Raw genomic sequence first — 22,071 nt, forward strand, 5'->3', positions numbered from 1 at the left:
AAGTTCTATTTTGGTTTCATCTGACAATATAACATTCTCCCAATCCTCTTCTGGATCATCCATGTGGTTTTCTGGATTTTTTTTCCTTCTCATTCTGTCTCTCATATTTGAATTGTACCTATGATGAAAATGACAGGCCTCTCTCATCTTTTTAAGTGGGAGAACTTGCGTTTGTAATGTGTAAAACAGACAAGAGTAAGGTTAATGTATGTTTCTGTCGATGGATACATATTTTGGCTTCACAATACATTACAACAACTGCGATGATCAAAATGCATGGTCACTCTTGTATCTTGTAAGTGCCGTTTGCTCAAACATGACTCACTCAGTCATTTACGTCGTCATCAGCATGCAAGCGCAGGTGAGACCTAAACAGCACATGATGCTATTTGTGTTATCTAAACATTCAAGAGCAAGACGTGAAAGAAAACTTGCACACACTGAGAGAAGATGGGAAAGAGTGAGTGTGCACGGTGCGTTGCAAATAGCACACACATATTGAGTTCCATTTCAAGTCTTGTGTTTGAACGGACAAATTCAAGTAAAACATATGTCAACATTTATTAAGAAAAAGGGCTGTCCAAATCTACCTGGTCCTATGTGAAAAGTAGCCTTTTGTTTTTTTCCTTAATAAATATATATATTTTTTAAACTCTAAATATTAAAGGTACATTTACAGGGTTTTTTCTACTGTCCAGTTGGGCCAGTTCAGATTTTTACCTGCCCTGCTAAAATGCACGTACATAGTAGTAAAGGCACCTAATATAGAATCAGAATATGTTTTGTGCTGCTTACGCTTGAATATAGTTTTTGTTCTGGCCACTCAAATTGGTTCAGTCACAGATGTTTTATTCAAAGATTTCCTATTGATATGCTATTCTAGGCCAAGCTTTAGAAGACATTGTGTTTGAATGAAATGAGACATCATGGGTTTGGCAGCAAATACTGCAAGGCCATTAAGTAAGCATCAACACACTTTTGAAAAGTTGTTCAAGTGTTCACAGTGTCTAAAAAGCATTCCCCTAGCATCCCGCAAGGCAAGGAGAATAACTACTTGGATAAATACCCAGCAAAAATAAACGGATTAATGTTCTAAATGTACGAATTTGTAAGTCACCCTGACTCACCAGATGAATAATGCAACAATAGGCAGAGCGGGGCAGGTCCTTTGGAGAGCCCATTCATTTCATTAAGCCGTTGTCACAAGAACACGGCTGGGGCTAAAGACAGCGCTGGAGAAAGCTTTAACACTCCATTAAGGCTGAACCATTTTTGTCCCCAAAGACAAGCAAGCAAGATGCTGGGATTGAAAAGAGCAGTTGTGCAGCCCCCACATCTGCCCGGTTAAGTCATTGCTCCCACTGAGACCATACCTTGTTGTGCCATAAATACTGCTGTGGAATCACCATGTGGACAAGGCGTTAACTCTACCAAATAAGGTCATTCAGACATTGTGAATCATAAGCAGACAAATAGTACATCTAAAATAAATTCTAAAATTATTAATACTGCATATCTGAACAGTAACATTCAAGTTTTTACATTTATTAGTGCTATAATAGCACTTGACAAACGTTTGTATTTTAGAAAACGAAAACTACCAAAAATGTTAATTGACGATCTCCTTACATCAATTATCCGAGTAAAATTAAGGCTTTATTATTGTATATACATTATCTTGTGGATATTATCCTTCAGGAGTTTATCATAGTTTTCATCAATTAAAATACATTAGATCATTGTATCAATTGTTAGGACTTTAACCAGCCTGTATAGTTATTGTTCATTATGTTTTAGAATGAATAACCACTAACAAAGCATCTAAGATCTAGACAGGACTGTCAGGAAAATTATCCTAATGAGCATTTTTGAAGCATAAAGAGGGCAGAGGAAACTACTGTCAGGCCATCAAGCATCTCTTTGTTATACCTTCATTATTATATGATATATATATGTATGTGTGTGTGTGTGTGTGTGTTGGGAATGTTTATTTGGAAATGTAATAGATTACAGATTACAAGTTACTCTGTTTAAAATGGAATAGTAGTGTATCTATTTCAATTACTTTATAAAAGTAATGTAACTGATTACATTTGATTACTTTTCAAAATTTCGAATGAATGTTTTCATCTGTTAAAGGTGCCCTGGAAAGAAAAATGTATTTAACCTTGCCATAGTTAAATAAGAAGAGTTCAGTGCATGGACATCACATACAGTGAGTCTCAAACACCATTGCCTCCTCCTTTATATGTAAATATTGTTTGTGAAAAACACCACGGAAAAACAGGCTATTTTCAACATAACGCCACATGACGCAATCGCTGGGATCCTTAATATGTACATTTGCATGTCAGGCAATGTTCATTGTCAGGCGAAACTGTGCAGTGCGCAGTCATCGGGAGTTCAGTCAGCTAAACAAGCGTCACAGGAGGATAGTGATAGCGAAAATGGCAGATCACGGACACAAATGTCATGTTCTAGGCTGTGCAGCGGATGTGAGGACTTTTCATAGCCTTCCCACAGATAAAAAATGTCAACAGTCATGGTTGATGTTTATGTACAATCGGATACCGCAACAATTTAATTCAAAGTTGTTCATTTGCTCGGCCCATTTCACCACGGAGAGCTTTTCTAACCTGGGACAAAATCAAGAGACACTCAGCATCTAAAACTGAAGAAAGGGCCGATTCCAACCATATTCCTGCAAAGAGTAAGTAGTGATTTTATCCACTTCTTGACTGTCAAACCCATTTCTGATTAAATTGAAAGTTTCTTAGTAAGACAACATTACGATAACATCCCCTGCGTTGTCTAGATCTAACGCAAGATGCTAGTATTGGAAACTCCAAGTAGCACACATAACAGTTTGTCAAATGACAAAGGTTAATATTATTTCCTGCCAGTGTTGTCATAAAATACAACAGTAGATGCGCATGTTGATCCTTTTTGATGGATTGAAATCTAAATTAGCCTATATTTCATCATTAACACATAACTCAGAATCTAACCACGTTTACTACTACTGTTTGCTTACAGATCGCTCACTCATTTCTTTCTTCACCATCTAAGATGAAACGATAGTCATTTGACAAGGCTTCTAGTCAATTTGTTAAATAAATACACATTTTTGAGAACTGAAGTATGATTATTTTGCAGCGGACGAGTAGTAAACATGCCACTGACTATTTTGAGTGGCTTCTACATTACTTTGTTTGGCTAAATAAATCGACATTTAAATCAGTACAAAATGTAACGCTACTGTATAAACAACATATTTACGCGCTACCCAGTTTAGTTTGTGATTCAAAGTTAAGAAGCTATCACTGTAAAATCATTGCCATGACGGATGGTATAGATGTGTTAGCTGTGCAATGAAACCACCAATCAGAGCAGAACTCTGCATTAATATTCATGACCCTTCCAAATAAGGCAAAAACAGAGCATTACATCCTAGGAACAATTTCTAGGGTTGTAAATGGACCTGTAAAACCATATCTGGGCAATTGTTGACCTTAAATAAGCCACATACCTTCTATTTAGATACCAGAGAACAATTTAAAATATTGTTTCAAATCATTCTAGGGCACCTTTAATATATTTTTCTTCTGCATCGTTGTCTTTGTCAACATATGAATACACATGCAGAGGGAGAATGATAACCCCTGAGGGAGGGGTTCTGGCAGACCAATCACAGCGCTTGCGGTCTGTGTAGAACTGACGAGTTGTTACAGTTTTTGGAGAGAGCTACTGCGTACACTCAACGCTGAAGTATAAATTGGGCTTTAGTAGCCTGTTCAATACCGATTACTGTCTGTATTTCAAAAATCTTCATCAGCATTAAGATTATAATAATTTAATTGTATGGTACAGCACTACAAAATCAGACTTCAGCACTTCTATTTACTTTAAGGGGTTAAATACAGATTTAAAATCATAAAAATAAACAGTTGCACTGAACTGTTATGATTCTGAAATTATTTACAATCATTATCTATTAATCACGCATAACATTTCAGTTAATATATTGTAATAATTTCACATTTAATTTTCATATTAATGTAGAAACAATAAAAAAAGATGGTAGCCTATTTAATTATTTAATCTAATAGGTAGGAAGAATAAGAGAACTCAATGCGGCCACATTGTGCGATTCATAGACACGTGCCAGTTAAGTTTTTATTTTTTATTTTATTTTTTATTTTTATTTTTATAATCTTATCGCATTGTATGGTTTAATAGCAATTGGATGCATGATAACATGAAAATCTACTGCAAATTATCCTAGCTTTTACAGAACATATTCAGTAACCCCCTTTGTAGCTGTTAACATTTTCATAGCTAACTAATTTAATGACACTCATTTTTTTCTCAGTATCTGTAGCTATTGACTCTGCAGAAAGTTGGTATATATATATATATATAAATTATTATATATATAAATTATTTAATATTGTAATATATATAGAAGTAATAATTATAACAATTTACTGAAAACCAGCAAACAGCCCAAAATGTTGCACGGTGGTGTATGTGTGCAGACAACCTGACAACTTGATATTTTGCTCCGAGATTTTAATTTGCATCTAGTAACCATAAAGTTATATGTATATGTATACATCAAGACTACAACAACTATTTTTGCTTGAAATGTTGGCTTAAATGATGTCATATGTAACTACGTTCACTGAAGTTTTATTTATGGATTGTAGCATTAAAGCAAAAAAAATAAAAATAAAGCTTGAACATTCAGTATACATGCCTGGAATGGATTATTTGCTCATTCCGGCTGACCTCACACTGACCCATGAGACAGTGAGACAGTTAAGCGGCAGTAATGTTTTGTCAGATTGGGTTTCCTGCACAACGAGAGCACTTCAATTCTCCATATCTAATATCTGATGCTTTCAGAGGGGTCGGGGTCCTCATATGTGCATAGTTTCACAGTACCAATTTCCTCGGTAAGCTAATAAATGCTGATCACACTTTCTGATCATAAACATCAGAGGAGTGCGAGCTCATCATGTCACGGGGGTCCATTTGATTTAATGATGCATCGCCATGGTAAATAAGTGACTCTGCTTTTGGGAAATCTAATAGAAAACTATTACTGCTTGAACACAGCTCAACCGAGATGAAGGTCTGTGAGACCAACTTAAATAAATGAACCTTATCAAAGGAACTCATCTCATATGTGATAGAGGAACAGAGGAATGAATGCAGATCAATATTAGGTGCATTCTCCCTGTTGGAGATAGTCCCAACAACAAATGACATGCGGTATCTGAGCGTCTCGGTGCACAGCTGGCGAACGGTAATGAACGACAGAAAGGTTGAGAGGATTTGTGGTGGTTATCTTTATAAACCATATGGATATCGACCAGATGAAATCTTCCTTTATTGTGCTGGATTTTTTAATAAATAGCATCACTAGGCACAGAAAAGCTGCTCAACATCGAACCCTCTAAAGAACTGCTATAAGTGTTTATCATATTCTGTGTAATATATTTTATTACCAATATAGAAGGTTATTACTTTTTCCTTCAGAGACTGTTCATTTAGGGAAAGACATCAGGGGCAGGAGGAGCATACATTATCCAGCGTGCACCAACTACCGGTGACATAGGTATATAGACTAACATGCCTGCTCTGTCGATCTATCAGCAAATTATCCGACAATTTTATTTCTATTTGATGTACAGATAATAATATGAGCATAATCAGTCCATCGCAATGAGCTGTAATTATTCTTATCTAAAATTTGCTAAATCTGTATAAAGTAAACCACAATAACTTGCTTTATGCATATACAGATTGACCATAATAAAAAATACTTACAAATAAATGTAAATATATATATTTTTTTGTATACAATCAGATGGCCAGTATTGTAAAATAATGGGTGATAAAATATCCTTTGTGTCAAGAGTCCTTATCACCATGTCAGAATATTATTATCACTCATTATTTATAAAATAAATAAGTAGAAATATCAGTTGCCTTGGACAACGATTAATTATACAGTTCAATACCAGACAATGACACACACACACACACACACACACACACACACACACACACACACACACACACACACACACACACACAGTCAAAAGTTTGAGAACGGAAAGATTTTTAAGGAAGTCTCTAATATTCTCTAGCTATAATATTGTGAAATATTGTATGCAAAATAATTGTTTTCTATTTGAATATATTTTAAAATGTCATTTATTCCTGTCATGCAACGCTGAATTTTCAGCATCGCTACTCCAGTCTTCAGTGTCACATGATCCTTCAGAAATAATATGAGGATTTGCTGCTCAAGAAACATTTATGATTATTAATGTTTAAAAAATTGTGTAAATTTTTTTTTTAGGATTCATTCATGAATTGAATGTTCAAAAGAACAGCATTCATCTGAAATAGAAAGCTTTTGTAACATTGTACTAATGTTCAAAAGTGTTGGGTCTGTAAGGATTATTATTTAATTTTTCAGGGCAAGAAATATGTTCAAATAGAAAAAAAAAGTTATTTTTGTCCTGTACTGCTCTGCATTTTATTCTATGTACAGCACTTTGGTCAGCCTTGGTTGTTTTTAAATGTGCTTTATAAATAAATATTGTATTGTATTGTATTGTATTTGAAATATTTCACAATAACACTGTTTTTGCTGTATTTTGGATCAAATAAATGCAGGCCAGAAGAAGGCCTAATGACCAGAAGAATCTTCTTTCAAAAACATTAAAAATACTAATGTTATTATATACATACATATACAAAAATAATACATTAAATGTATATATATATATATATATATATATATATATATATATATATATATATATATATATATATATATATATATATATATATATATATATATATATATTTATATAGCTGTGAAAGAAATTAAGAGACCACTTAACATGGATTTCTCAATGTTAAGTGGTCTCTTATTTTTTTCCAGAGCTGTATACAAATAATTACATTAAAGTTTAATGTAATAACAAAATGTCATTCAAATAACAAAAACAAAATACACTAAAATATACCATACTAAAATAACACGGATCACAGTGTAATCTATATCGTACATATTGCCTCTTTCTGATTAACTTCAAGTAAGAATCTGAGAACCCAACAAGAGCTCAATAAAATGTAATGGTTAGGTTAAATACAGTATTTGTGAAATTTTTATTCATGGAAAGCCCCTTGAGATGCAACATCTCGTTTTCAAGGGGGACCAAGGGGGACCAGTATGTTATGTGATGGAGGGCATGTGTCATAACAACTCCAAAGTGATGACATATCAACCTAAGAGCATAGTCACAGCTAAGGTGTGAGTTTATAGTGCAAGATAACATCTATATCTGATCCACGATGCTGGGGTTCTAACTCTTTCACCACACAGCCTTGATTACAGCCAACCATAAACTCATATAATGCAAAGCTGATGTCATTGAGCATTGGGAAGCACGCACAGAGTAGTTTTCAGAGGACAGAGAAAGAGAGGGGACTGTCAATGTGGATGAGACTCTGTCGTAGCGCGTCCCTAAAAGCTTCCAGAACGCAGAAAGCTCAATGGTCACTACATATAACATTTTTAAACAAACTTTAAGAATTTTATTAAATAACTCCAATGCTAATGCTGAAGTTTTTTAATCAAATGTATAGTAATATTCTGAAATATTTTTACAAATTAAAATAGCAGTTTTCCTAGGATGGTAAAGCTGAATTTTAACACATTCCTCATTATTACCAAATTTAAACCAATTATGCTGCTTATTATTGACATGGAAACTGTGATGAATTTTTTTTCAATCTTGGATAAACTATTTGTATTTCAAATAAAATATGTATTTAGAACCAAGTATAATTGTCTTTACAGTGAATTTTAATCAATTTAATGCATTCTAGCTGAATAAAAGCATTAATATATTTTTGAATGGTAGTTTTTAGTCACCTCTTTAGTCATCTTAAGGAATACAAAGACCCCATTTTAATGACTATAGGTTTTAAATGGATGCAGATAAATAGATGCTAGAATTTTCATCTTGACACAATTTTTCTTCCTTCTAAAACCAAACTACCTGTGCAATCGTATGCATATCTCTCCTTCTGTTTGATTGCAAGCAATAAAGACTGCAAACATCGTTCATTATAAAGGTGATGTACCCCAGCGGAAATTCAACATAAATGTTTTTCCATGATAGATAGCATCAGTCTGCACATTACTCCAGCAATGTCATTTTATGTCCGTCGTCTAGGCATCTGGCAACGTAACACATTGCCACTTAAGAGCTGATTCAATTTTATGGACCATAAGATGCAAACTTGTCCTAGTGCATAACTGAATAATTGATTTCCATATCAAGGAATGCTAGATCTTTTTAGAAACATTTGTTTTTGTGGATTTCCATTTCACAAAGAAGATGGATGTTTCCTGCTTAAAAATAACCTCACATACTGAAACAGGTAAAACGTGTACTTAGTAGAAGCTAAACTGGTCAAAATGTGTCCTCACCTGTATTTTGATTGGCCATGAGAAGTTGCTGACATACACATAGAAGGTTATGTTGGGGTTGCTGTGAAAACTGAATTTCTCACAAGAGAAACTGTCTCTGTACTCTTTGATGTTAGTCTTGGACACGATGGGGATCTCTTCCCCGGAGATCGTCCCAGCTATGAGAAAAAAAGAATGTGATAGATCAATTAGATCATTCAGAAATGACATTTGATACACCTCATAAATTGTTTTAATAAAGGCATTGACCATACAGGATCATTCATGCTAAACCTGCTATTCCATTGACTTCCATGCACAGAACTAAACATTTCTAGGGAGAAAAAATGTTTGTCCACAAAGATCACAGATTGGCCTATTGGTGCATTTATTTATGTATATATGAATTATATATATACACACACATACACACGCACACACATTACTTCAAAAAAGCAATATATCAAATCCTTTGCCTTTATTTATGGTGGGGTCTGAAACAATTTTGTATGGTTAAAATGTAGTGTGACCGCCACTTAATGCTTTCTGAGCTATTAAATAAGGCCAAATGAGAGCAATGCAAATGCAAAGAATTGCGCCAGTAAACAACAAGGCTCAACGCATGCATGTTTTATTCAGGGAGAAAATTAGTTTTAAATCAACCTCTCAGTGTGACAATTTCATTATCTATTTTAAACATATTGGAAACATGGTATAAAACTATAATGTAACAAAAATTACTTGTGAGAGTTGAAAAGAAAAGCAGCCTTTGTCCTGTTTTATCGGGTCTTTTGGAACTTTTCAAAAGTCCTCCACAGAAACACTTAAGTCCCACCAATCGTCATTCCAAACCAGCACTATGAAACAAAGCCCTCAAAATGACAACCCAAATGCCACTACGTGGCAATGTTTATCTTAATTGAAATCGTTCGGTGTTCCTGAAGACACCGCAGCCCCAGAATTCAGAGCCTCACGCTAGACTATTGTTAGAAGCCCTTCTCAGGGGAGTGTGTCTTTAAACAGAAAGACACCACTCCAAATATTAATTGAGGGGAGCCGGTAGGTCGAGGAGGAGAGGGGTGAACTTGTTAAAGAGGAGCAAAAATGTCAAAGTCACATTAAAAAACTGGCTGGTGACTATATGGACAAAAATGTGATTATAGAAATAAACAATAGAGGATAATGGTGGCGTCCTTGAGTGACTGTCTATTGTAAAATACCCAACACACCCAGGAACAAACTGCGGTCAAACCAGAATGAATTAGCATCTGTGTATCAGAACCATTATGATGTTATGCTAAGAAAAACTGGATCACAATGGTCACTAGGCATTTTACATCCAACTAACCAACTAGTAAGGATGACCTTACACTACCAATCAAAATGTTGAGGTTTGTACAATTTTTTATGTTTTTGAAAGAAGTATCTTAAGCTCATTAATGCTGCACTTATTGAAAGAAAAATAAACAGTAATATTGTGAAATTATATTATATTAAAATATTATTACAAATTTCCTGTGATTGCAAAGCTGAATTTGGAGCCTCATTACTTCACTCTTCAGTGTCACATGATCCTTCAGAAATCATTCTAATATAGCAAATTGGTGTTAATGTAACATTTCTTAATTAAAAATATTATCTATGCATTTCTTAATATTATCTTAATATATTATGATGTCGAAAACAGTTGTGCTGCCTAGTAGTTTTGCTGGAACAGTGATTTTTATATATATAAAATTCTAGTGGCTGTTCATTTAAGCCACTGTTCCCATGGTGCCAGCGCCTTGTTTTCTATATTTTCTTATTATTTAATAAATCAATGGAGATAGTCGAAAAAACAATTGATTAAAATTAAGATACAATTTATATAAAATGAAATTCATAATAATTTGTAATAGGACTAGCCTTATTAGCATGTTTCATCATTTTACGCCTGCATAGCCTTTAATAAATCAATGCAGTTAGTCGATTCAAATTAAGATACAATTTATATAAAATTAAATTCATAATAATTTGTAATAAATCAATGCAGTTACAGTTACGTTCTGTAGTGTCAGGTTAAGTCTCAGTTACGTTCAATAAAATAAAAAAAAACACATGGCCTGTTCGCAAGTAAGTTCATTTAAAGTTTAATTGTGAACGGTTGAATCATTACGTTAAATTATTTTGGAGATTTTCGAAGCCTAAATCATAAATGCAGGCCTGTTGTAGACTAGACTGCGACAGATGTTTCTAGTCTGATTTGAATAATGTAGCTGCCGTGCGTGTTTATCCACATAAACTTCCCATTCAATGTAGTCTAGTGAATTTTTACGTTTTATTTTCAGCCTCTTTTCATGGGCTACAATCGCCTACGTAGGCGATTTTTTTGGCATTTATAATCATAAACACAGCAATGTTAAAGCCTGTAGCTAATGTTTTTCTTTGATGCTATGGTAGTCAACTCTGCTTTATGTTCTTTCTTTTTTTTTCAGAATGTTGCACTCCTGTTTGTCATTGTGCACGAAACTTCACACCAATAAATCATCAGAAATATTCCTGACTTTTGCGTGTTAAGCGCCCACTTTACTTTCATCCCAATGTCCGTTAGTTGTCCGTGGATTGGCGTATATTTAGCGTTGAAAATTAAAACGTCATTTAAAATATATTTTTTAAAACGATTCAATTAACTCTTATGTCTCAAATATCTAACAACACTGACAGCCCTAATATACAATATACATACATAGATCATATATATGATATAAATAAAAAATATGGCCTGTATTTTAATGCATGATTGTGTCTTGTTTAAAAAAAAGAAGGAAAGCTTGCTCAACAAACCAGCTAGTTTTTGTACAAAAACAAGAACTTGTACAACAAAACAGAGGCAAATACTCAACAGAGGGAAATAGTAACTAGTACCTGTTGACCCAACTGACCAAGTGATGTTCAGATTGAAATTGTTTGAGGCATTAATGGACATGTCCAAGTTCTTGCTGGTCTACAAAATGGAAAGAGAAAGCAAAGTTGATGTCCATAAAATAACAGAACAGAAAACTTCTGTATCACAAGCTGGTCAAACCCTCCAGCAGATTCTGTTCTCAGATATGTAGATCGTGACTGACCTGTTCAGGAGTTGCCATGAAGTTAATGGCAGTGTAGTGCTGGTCATCTTCTTGAAGAAGACTGAAGGTGAACTGGTAATCAATCAGCAAGTTATCTGTTCAGATCAAAACCCTATTGTTAATCATCACGTGTTATACAATCATGAACCACACCATGCAATTCTGTCAAGTTAATAGATGAAACGTTCCATTTAAGGATCATCACGAAAGAGTGTTGCACATTCACTCTTGAAATAAGAGGGCTACTTTGAAGAGCTACATGAATCACCAGTCACTTTAATTGCACTAAATTAATACCTCGCTTTCATAGTGTGTCATTGCTTTAATAAGCATACACTCTGATTAAGCTCAATTGTTTTTAAGACGTCTATAAGTATTTCAAATTTAGGCTTCTTAGTTACATTAAAGAACTTCACCCAGAACTAGCTAAAGTTTTAAAAGTTTAAAACTAAAAAGCAAATCATTTTGTAAAGAAGCACAGAAAGATACTATGGATAAGAAGGTATAGACTTTTTCAAGGTCTCGACATCTCTTCAAAGCACCATTTCAAATACATATACATGTCTGGATTGTTTTCTTATCTCCTGGGCTGTTAAATGACTGAATGCTGCCACAGGCATCTCCTAGAGAACAGCTGTTTGTGTGAAATACAATATGGCACTGTAAACATCTCTTTCACTCCCCATCAATTTGAAAGATGTCTTTATAAGCTTTTAATCAATTCGGATGTGATGTGAAAGCACCATAGTTTCACTCATTTCCTATATTTTGCTTGACGGATCACGTAGCCTTCATACACGAACAGTGCCACTACTATGAAAATCAGCCCTTTTCTTTAAATCATGCTTCCAGAAGGAATGCTGACACTTTTCACTTTAGTTTTAGATGTAACTATTTATAGGTGGCAAAACTTGAACTTTCCTCCAGCTTGCTTAAAACCATCTTAAACCATCAAAGGTGATATATGCTGGATTCTTTTAAAAATGAAACAGAATGGTGAAGCTAAAATGAATGTCAGTGAGTTTCGTCATTCAGAAAGCTGTTTTGGAAAGTGATGTCAGCCACAAAGTTGTAGGTTATTAAAAGAGAATAGGAACAACTTGGAATATGACATTTAAGTCCAAGCGCTCACTACGAGATAAGCTTGTCATCCTGCACCAATCAAAGACTCCCAGTTTCAAGTTCTCTGTCATGTTCTCGTCTATCGTGAAGACATTACACAACTAATCGCAGACTAGATGTGTCAATTACGTGATCATTCTCCTGTCTGACGGTCGCTACAAGCTCAAATATATTCTCTCAAACACACATTTAAAGGGATAGTCCACCCAAAAAAACTCACCCTCATGTCGGTCCAAACTTGTTCTACATCTTTCTTCTCAAAGTATCTTCTTTTATGTTCCAAAAAAACTGTCCATGTCCAGAAAAGTAATAAGAACATCATCAAAGTAGTCCATATGTGACATCAGTTGGTTAATTAGAATCTCTTGAAGCATCAAAAATACATTTTGGTTTGCAAGGGTTCATTTTCAATCCTCAAATAAAGATTCAAACGGTTATGAATCAGCATATTAATACATGATTCAGTGCGCGTGTAAAACTGCCAAACTGCTGAAATCACATGACATTAGCGATCCGAATCATGAATCAATACGCTGATTCATAACAGTTAAAATCTTCATTTGAGGATTGAAAACAAACCTGAAAGAGGAAAAAATGCTGAATAAAGTTGTAGTTTGTGTTATTTTTGGACCAAAATGTATTTTCGATGTTTCAAGAGATTCTAATTAACTAACTGATGTCTCATATGGACTACTTTGATGATGTTTTTATTACCTTTCTGGACATGGACAGTATAGTGTGCATACACTTTTTAATTGGATAAACAGAAAAGCCCTCGGACTAAATATAAAATATCTTAAATTGTGTATGGGTGAGTCATTTAATATCCTAATGATTTATAAATTTGATAATTGTATGGCATAAAATCACTAATTTTGACCCATACAATCTATTGTTGGCTATTGCCACAAATACACCCATGCAACCTATGACTGGTTTTGTGGTCCAGGGGTCACATGTAGAATGTTTTTTTTTAACAGTCGTAAAGTAAGTTAAACCAAATGTAGTACCTACTATACAGTATGCGATATTGGACACAGCACAACTGTCCTGAAGACCTTGATTGGCTGGTTCAGGTGTGTTTGATTATAGTTGCAAGCTTACGCTATTTCTACATCATTACACATGCACACTTCTTTCAGTTTTGGTTTTCAAACCGACCAAGTGTTTACATGTCCTCTCGACTGGATTGGGAAAGTAATAAAACAGCTCTTTCAATCTGATCCGAAATTGAATTTGGATCGAGCTTCGTCAGATCGATTAAGGTGTTTACATGAAGACTTTTCAGTCCGATTAAGCCATCAATCCGATCACTAATGGATTATTTAGTTGCATGTTAAAGTAGCCAGTGAGTATCTATAAGCATGGTTGAAGACCTCGGCTTTAAATTGTTACAAACAACATGAAGAAAAGGTTTGACAGTAAGTATGACACTATTTTTGTGCATTGGTGCAAGAGTAGACCAATAAATCTGAATCCAGTAGGGAAATCCAATAAACTAAGGGAGAATATTGTAAATTAATTAAATACACTTCTAGCTGCAGTTATATTGGGAAAACATGGTGGGTTGGTCACCCTGCAGAGAGAGATTCTGACCAGTCTGAGAAGATTTAGCATGATCAAGTCTTGAGGTCTGTTTTTACAGGATCAATCTCCTTTGAGGGTGAGTCAAGTAACACTGACAGAACACACTGAACTTGCTTGTTAGTGCTGCCTCCAGGAAATGCGCAAGTCGATCACACAGCCTACTGGATCCATGTCCACCAAACTTCTGCTCTTGTGTCTTTAATTAGTTTGAATCATTTGCTTACTCACTCTGACAGGGTTTGACACTCTCACCAGTCTTATATTGTCGCCTGCGGCCCACTCTCCAGCAACACTTCCCCCTACAGGACACTATTTGAGAAAATATGGCCGGGTGATACAGTTTTCTTTTAAACAGCAATAGGGCCGGAAGCCTGCAAGCATACACACTCCATCTAACAGACGCAGAGGGAGAAGAGTGGATGGAAATTGATTGATAAATTGAAGGCTTTATTTAATCCCGATTGATGACAATGGGGATAATGCTGGCAGGATTTGCAAACGGAGTGAAATTTGATCTCCTAAACGCTACTGACTGCATTTAGCATTTTCAGACAACATGATTGCAGATATTAATTGTAAAAAAAGGGAAAGAGAGAAACACAAATGCATACACAGGGAACAGGCTGTTTCTGGTATACAACAAGACTGCCCCCTAGTGCTGTGCAATTAAGCCCTGCATACACAGACTTCAACGTGATTTGCTGCCGATCTTCATAGATGTTCAAGAGATCTACCTCTGCTTTTTGATTTCTGACCAATCCGAATGTTTTTCTTGTTTTATGGTCGTGCATTCTGCACATAGCAATTTTATCCAGGTTTCCAAGCATCTTAAGCCCCTTGAGTCTAATTTCACTAAAAGGCAGACCACAAACAGCCTCTGAGATGGAAAGTGCCAGCAGAGTCAGATGAATTTTCAAGGTACACCGGGATTACTTTAAGGTCAGAGCTCAAATAGAGAATACTCACAGTAACAGGTTCCTCGGAGGGGGTTGCCAAGGTAACGGTTTTCTGAATCACAACTGTAGAGGGATAAAAGTAAATCAGTAATGAGACATTGCAACATGCATAAATCTGAATATGCATTTGTCATAACATATTTTTATGCACTTAGCAAGCACTTTTATCCAAAGTGACTTATATTGCATTCGAGGAACATAATTACAATGAAGCATTACTTAAAGGGTTAGTTCACCCAAAAATTACAATTCTGTCATTAATTACTCACCGTCATGTCATTCGACACCCGTAAAACTTTTCTTCAACTTCAGAACACAAATTAAGATATTTTTGTTGAAATCCAATGGCTCAGAAAGGCCTGATTTGTGATTCGAATCACCAAAGTCACATGATTTCAGCAGTTTGGCGGTTTGACATGCGATCCAAATCATGAAAAGGTACGCTGAATCATAACGGTTCTAAGTTTTGTTTTGAAATCGGCCCATAACTATACAAGTTATTTCGGGGTTTTTTGCACACAAAAACAATTCATGTCGCTTCATAAAATTATTGTAGAACAACAGTAGTGAGATGGGCTTCCTAAAGACGTATTTAGTGCCTTTTATGGGTCTTGAGAGAGGAAATGACATTGGTGTCAATGGAGGCCTGTCTGAGCCATCAGATTTCAACAAAAATATCTTCATTAGTGTTCCGAAGATGAACAGAGGTCTTACAGCTGTCGAACGACACGAGGATAATTAATGACACTATTTAAATTTTTAGGTGAACTAACCCTTTAAATATTTATTAAACATTTAAAACAAATAAATGTACTGTAAAACAAGAAAAAAAAATGTTAATAAAAAAAAACTGAATAAAAACCTAAAATAAGAATCAGAATGTTTTGCTATTAAGATTTTTTTCATAAAAACTTTTGCATATCTTGATTAATCTTATTAAATATTGTGTCTGTAATGTTAAAGTCAGCATGAAATGAAAATTCTCCCTATCCATTTTCAAACGCATGTTAAAATGTATTTGTACTTTATGTATATTGGACTTTCAATCATTTAATCCGCCTATACCCCACCTCTGCAAGCTAGCCTTTATCTACTTACATTTTTGAGTGCAACACTTCCAACAATCAGAACCAAAGCATAGAAGTCCCCGCCTTACATTTTTTCGATAATCTTTTACACTTGGATGTGTTACAGTATGTGAGAAAAGTGTATACTTTTGTTGCATCACGACTTTGATAAGAATCATATCAATTTATACATTGTTTTCATCAAACTGCAGTAAAATTAGGTTTCTATTGAGTTTTCAAATAAACCTGCCATTGTATATTACAAATATTGTTGGCTCCTTGACAAATTGTTTTTGTACCCGTTTTGTGTGTCTCTTTGGATAAAACCTCTGCTAAATGCATAAATGTAAACTGCAGGAGAACCTTTTGCAGTTTACCAAATCTGCATATTGCTACCATTCATACATTCTAACCCTTTTTACCAACAGTTCTTGACCTCTCAATGTAAAAAGGGTGTTAAATTAACAGAAAAAGCCTTTAAGTATGTGTTATGCGTTTTGAATTTGTGTGGTGCCTGCGGTATCTTTGTCCCTTTTCATACCAAGGCAGATTATGTAATTCCACTCTGTTGTCGGGGTCCTTTATTTCCGCAGCTTCATTAGAGAGCGCCAGGAGACCGCCCAAAGCTTCCTTTACCTCAGTCTCAAACACGCTAAACAATTAACACAGCGCTGTCGGCCCAGCTCAGCACCAGCCTAAGCAGATTATACATCGTGTTGCTCTTCTGAGCCAGGAACTGACGGTCCAATTAGAGTCTGCATTCATTTGAGAGCACAACTTTCACTCTCTCTCCTCACAACAATCTCACCACTTAGTTGCTACAGAGGGAATTCACTTTCAATTCGCGTCATTGTCCTCTAAACGTATCTGAAGTGCAAATGCAATTAATCATTAAAGCCACTATTACGGAGTAAATGCAGTGAAGTAATAGTTAATGCAGAATGCCGGGCTCTGGACTAGTTACTTTGGAGCAATTCACCCAGTTCAAATGCATATCAGCCATAAAAATACTTTATATTTATATATATATACTTTATAAGTATGCAAATGCATTACAATTGTAAGGTCCAGCCAAATTTGGCTTTGGAGTCTGTACTGAATGTGATGCAATAAAATACGCACAAAATGATTAGCCTAGAAATCTAGATGCACCCTAGCAGCAGCAAACATAATTTGCAGCCAGAGCGTCTAGCAACTTTTTGTTGGCTTATGAGCTGGAAAAACCGAACTCTAGTCAGGCCAATCACATCGTGTACAGAATCGGTGGGTGGACTTAACAATTACAGCAGAGTTGCGACGTTTCCACTACTTGTAAACAAAGAAGCCGGTGACCAGCGCTTTTGGCCGCGACTCTGAAAGACTTGGAGTGGAGAACACATCTTCCTTTTTTAAGAATGACTTCAGTGCTGTTCTTTTTTCAAAGAAAAGCTTCCGCAATACCGGTACATGCCGCTTTAAACAACGTTCGGAACGCAGTGCAGCGCGACACTGTTTATAGAGGGGTCCCGTTTCACTATTTTGAGAGCACAGCTGAGATCGCTGTCGAAAAATAACTGTCATATATGTCAATTTTTATACTTATGTAAATTAAGATCTTGTCATAATTTAACTTCTCACAATTTTAATAATCTCATAATTTAGAATGTTTAGCTCATAATTATACCACTAAATTGACTTAGTATGCCATAATTATGACTTTTAATGTGACCATGATATGGTCAAAATTAAATAGTATCAGGAAATCTGGAACAATACATCAAGCCATGTGTGGTACTGAAAATTGCGGAACATTGATTTCTGATTCCTTTCATTTCTGGACATTGATATTTGGCCTGAAACGGTCTGATTCAAATAGTGTGTGACCATGGCTATGGCAATCAAAATACTTATATGTTTGACTGAAATAAAGGAATTTTGTAAATTGACCTTCTACCTGTTCTACTGTTTTAAGCCTTACACATACTACACATACTACCTCCTATAGTACACAATTCTCAGTCAAATATACACGACCTCAGTCTCATACTGTAAATATCTTTGCCCTTAGCTTGCGGGGATTCAACTTTATCATACGGGGCTGAAGCATTCATATTTTTTCAGAGAGTTGGTAATAAATACGAGAGGACAAGGTAGAGTACACTTTTACCACGGTACAGAGGACACAGGACAAACTGCACCACAGGCATTTTAAAACCTCTGCATATCAGTCCCCTAGCCTTTAATCTGGATGACATTTCAGAAATGACTATTCTCTCTCTCTCACCCATACACTGCAAATAAGAAGAAGAGGTTTCCACCGTTCATGCCCACATACGCACAATGTACTCTGTGAGGGCGATGAAACATAATGCACTCTTACTCTCTGTATCTTAATTTAATCTCCAGCGAGAGCACACCTAACATGCTGTGCATGCTTTAATGCACTCTCTCTGTAGTGCCATAATTTGATCCCCATTTGGGTCGCACCTGAAGTGCCGCAACACACACAACACACTCCGTGACACACCATCATGATGATGATGGACTCTACGGTAATCAAGCACGCTTTTGCTTCAAATTGTACCAATTTCCTTTCTTTAATCATGTGTATCTTTTCAAAGATTTCTTGTTGAGCTGTCCTCTGATCGAGAAGGAAAGTGACACATTCTCGTTGCTCTGAAGTCCCACTCCCGACTGTGAAAGGAAACTTTGAACTGCTCTTTCACAATGTCAGCTCACTAAAGTGGGGCCAGCGAGCGATCACTGCAGCACATCAGGTCTTTAATCAACCCTTTTGAGGGTAATAGTATTTGTGTGTGACAAAAATTGTCTCGCTGCTTCATTATGGACTTCGTTATGTAGGATGGGTAATGGCATCTGTCCGCTCTGATTAATGAAGGAGAGAGAACGGAGTGAGAAGAAGAGGAATAAACAGGAAGCGGTAACGGCCTTCTCGAATGCTGTCTGTGCACTCATTTGTCCTTGTGATGAAGACACGCTTGAATACATCATCAATGGACCTGGCTTGGCCTGATTGGGTTACACACAATTAAAAACAAGCATATGCCAGTATGCACACACACTGAAAACTAAGTGTGTGGTAGAGATAGAACCTTGTGAGCGCACAACCACTACTATAGATAACAAAAATAGCAGACGGCAAGTTAAAAGATATTTTCAACCAAAAACAGCTTTTGATCCATTTGACGTCAGAGGTTACTTCGTTTGTTCAAAAATCCAAAAAATTAAAATAAAATTCACTTTGATTCAAAAGCCTATTATAGTCACTTGTATAATATTAGGACTACTCTAGTCACATTCTATGCTTTCGACTTACTTAAAAAGTAGAACCAACTCATTAGTCACTTGTTTGACGATCAGACGACGCTGGTCACACTGTTTTCAATTTACTAAAAAGAACCAACAAAATCATTTTTTCTGGAATTGGATTTCACAGGTTACACTATGATTTTGATTCAGTAAAAAGAACCAGTTCATCAGCGTATACTGGACAGTAACGGTAGATTTAATCATGTGAAGGATATACTGCTAGAGTATGTTGGCTTATGCACTGTGCAAGAAAATTAACACAACTGAACATCTTTCAGTTACATTATTAACAATGGAACCAGTAAAGAAAAGGAGCCTTAAAAATAATTTAATGAACAATGCTTTCTATGATGGCTTCTCCTCCTGAGCCATTCCTCACTACGTTGTACAGCTGTCGTTTATTACGAACGTGCTGTGGTGCCAAATAATACAACATGAAAAAAGACCTGCAGGCACAAAGACACAGTTTCCTGTTTCCAGCGATAAAAAACTGTTAAAAGATCAAGTGAGACCTTCCATGAGCTGCACACCTCTTCATATCCCAGAGTTACACGTCAACCTAGAACAAAGCATTTGCTCCTAAAAGAACACAACAAAGGCACTAACATCCTCTGCTCTGTAGCCTTGAATGCAACACAGCAGCCTGGATTTCAAGCTGCTCACCAGCTTCTGTTTCTATAACTGACGCATCTGAGTGGGAAATTCAGTTCTCACCCACGTCTCCTAAATTAGCATGACTGGTCAACCCACTCTTTAGAATTTTTGCATGTACATACCACAATGCACTGAGTGAAGCACTTGAGTTTCATTATTCTCAAAGATGAACGGACTCTCTAATAGTCACAAACAGACACCAGCGCACTCCCACACCTCACTTCCACCTCCATTAGTGCTATTAAAGTGTGTGCACACAAGCAGACATATGTGCTGCGTCTGCAGATCAGCTTTATCCAAAATTGTGAGAACACAGTCAAGCTAAATGGAAGATGGATGGATGACTGGATGGCTGGATGGATGGATGGATGGATGGATGGATGGATGGATGGATGGATGGATGGGTGGATGGATGGGTGGATGGGTGGATGGATGGATGGATTTATGGATGGATGGATTGCAATTTACCCGTGTTGAGTAATCGGCAAAATACCGGATGTGGTGCATTCCACGGATAAGATCCCATGAACTCCATCATTATACGGTTTCTAAGATAATGCTATTGAGTGCTTTAATTATTTACATGTGTCTCAGAGCGACTCTGTTCACAGATGCTGCTCCACATGAACTATGATCACTTACATGCGTGGAGCATCTCAAACTCCATCTCTACATATGTTGTGAGTTTGGGTTGCTTAAAGTGTTCATCTGGGAATGCAATGTGTACCATTTCATCAGATTTGTAAAGTAAATCATGTATAAACCTACACCAACACAGGAGAAAACATTTATACATAATACAGAAGTTTTTCTATAAAACTATAATATGATTACTTGATTTTGATTAGGTCTATTTTTATTACCATAAAAAATATCTGATTCCTCGATTAATCAAAATAATCGATGGATGTAATATAATTAGAGAATAACGAAACTCAAGTCATAAATTTAAATTATAATAAAAAGTATAATAATATTAGCATTTATAAAATAATAATAAAAATGTATATGCCCTCATTTAGAGGTATATGAAGATGATGTACTTACAGCTGGCATTGGTCGCCTTTGATACCCTTGGTGGTACAAAAGCATTTCCCCGTCAGCACCTGGCACACGTTGGCATGGCCATTACATTTACAGGCTAGAAGAAAGAGAGAGAGAGAGAAAGAAAGAAAGGGACAAAGGGAGGGAGAGAGAAAGAAAGAAAGAAAGAAAGAAAGAAAGAAAGAAAGAAATAAAGAAAGAAAGAAAGAAAGAAAGAAAGATAGAAAAAAAAGAAAGATCTTATGAATACAGTATATAATGAATATTAATATAATATTTATATAATGACAGCTACACATGCTGCAATTTAAGGAAATAGCTTGATCTCAATATAGGCAGAGCTCTTTTATTTAATGGATTAGTTAATGCTACAATAAAGCAATTCTAGGGATAATTCTTTGACACCATATAATAAAAAATAAATCAAATAAATAAATATCGACTCAAATTTAAATCAGTCTCTTCAGTCAAAGGTATATCTGCTGGATCTAAACTTGAGGTCAGAGAAGTTGACAAACCCAGTGAGATTAGCTCATAGGGGGTCTCTCTCTGTTTGGCTGCATTATATAAAATGAGAACATAAGCTTACAGTCCCCAGGCTACATCAATGATGGAAATCAAAATAATAAATTATGAACCTTAATCACAGAGGTCAACAGACAAACAAGAGGGATTTTTTTTGTTGTTGTTGCATTCTATCATGTGTGTACTAGAAAATAAAAATA

General features: G+C 35.6%; 1 protein-coding gene across 1 annotated transcript in view; it reads right to left on the reverse strand.

Annotated features, from left to right (window-relative positions):
- Window positions 1-22,071, reverse strand: part of atrnl1b (attractin-like 1b) — a 130,309-nt gene that overhangs the window by 62,606 nt on the left and 45,632 nt on the right. Inside the window, exons 20-24 of the mRNA XM_067430608.1 lie at window positions 21,350-21,443; window positions 15,283-15,335; window positions 11,608-11,702; window positions 11,405-11,483; window positions 8,522-8,679 (exon numbers count right to left, since the gene is read on the reverse strand). Of these exons, the coding sequence (XP_067286709.1) occupies window positions 8,522-8,679; window positions 11,405-11,483; window positions 11,608-11,702; window positions 15,283-15,335; window positions 21,350-21,443 (479 nt within the window). The remainder of the gene's footprint in view (window positions 1-8,521; window positions 8,680-11,404; window positions 11,484-11,607; window positions 11,703-15,282; window positions 15,336-21,349; window positions 21,444-22,071) is intronic.

Source organism: Pseudorasbora parva, chromosome 21 (genome assembly GCF_024679245.1).
Source record: "Pseudorasbora parva isolate DD20220531a chromosome 21, ASM2467924v1, whole genome shotgun sequence".
NCBI lineage: Eukaryota > Metazoa > Chordata > Actinopteri > Cypriniformes > Gobionidae > Pseudorasbora > Pseudorasbora parva.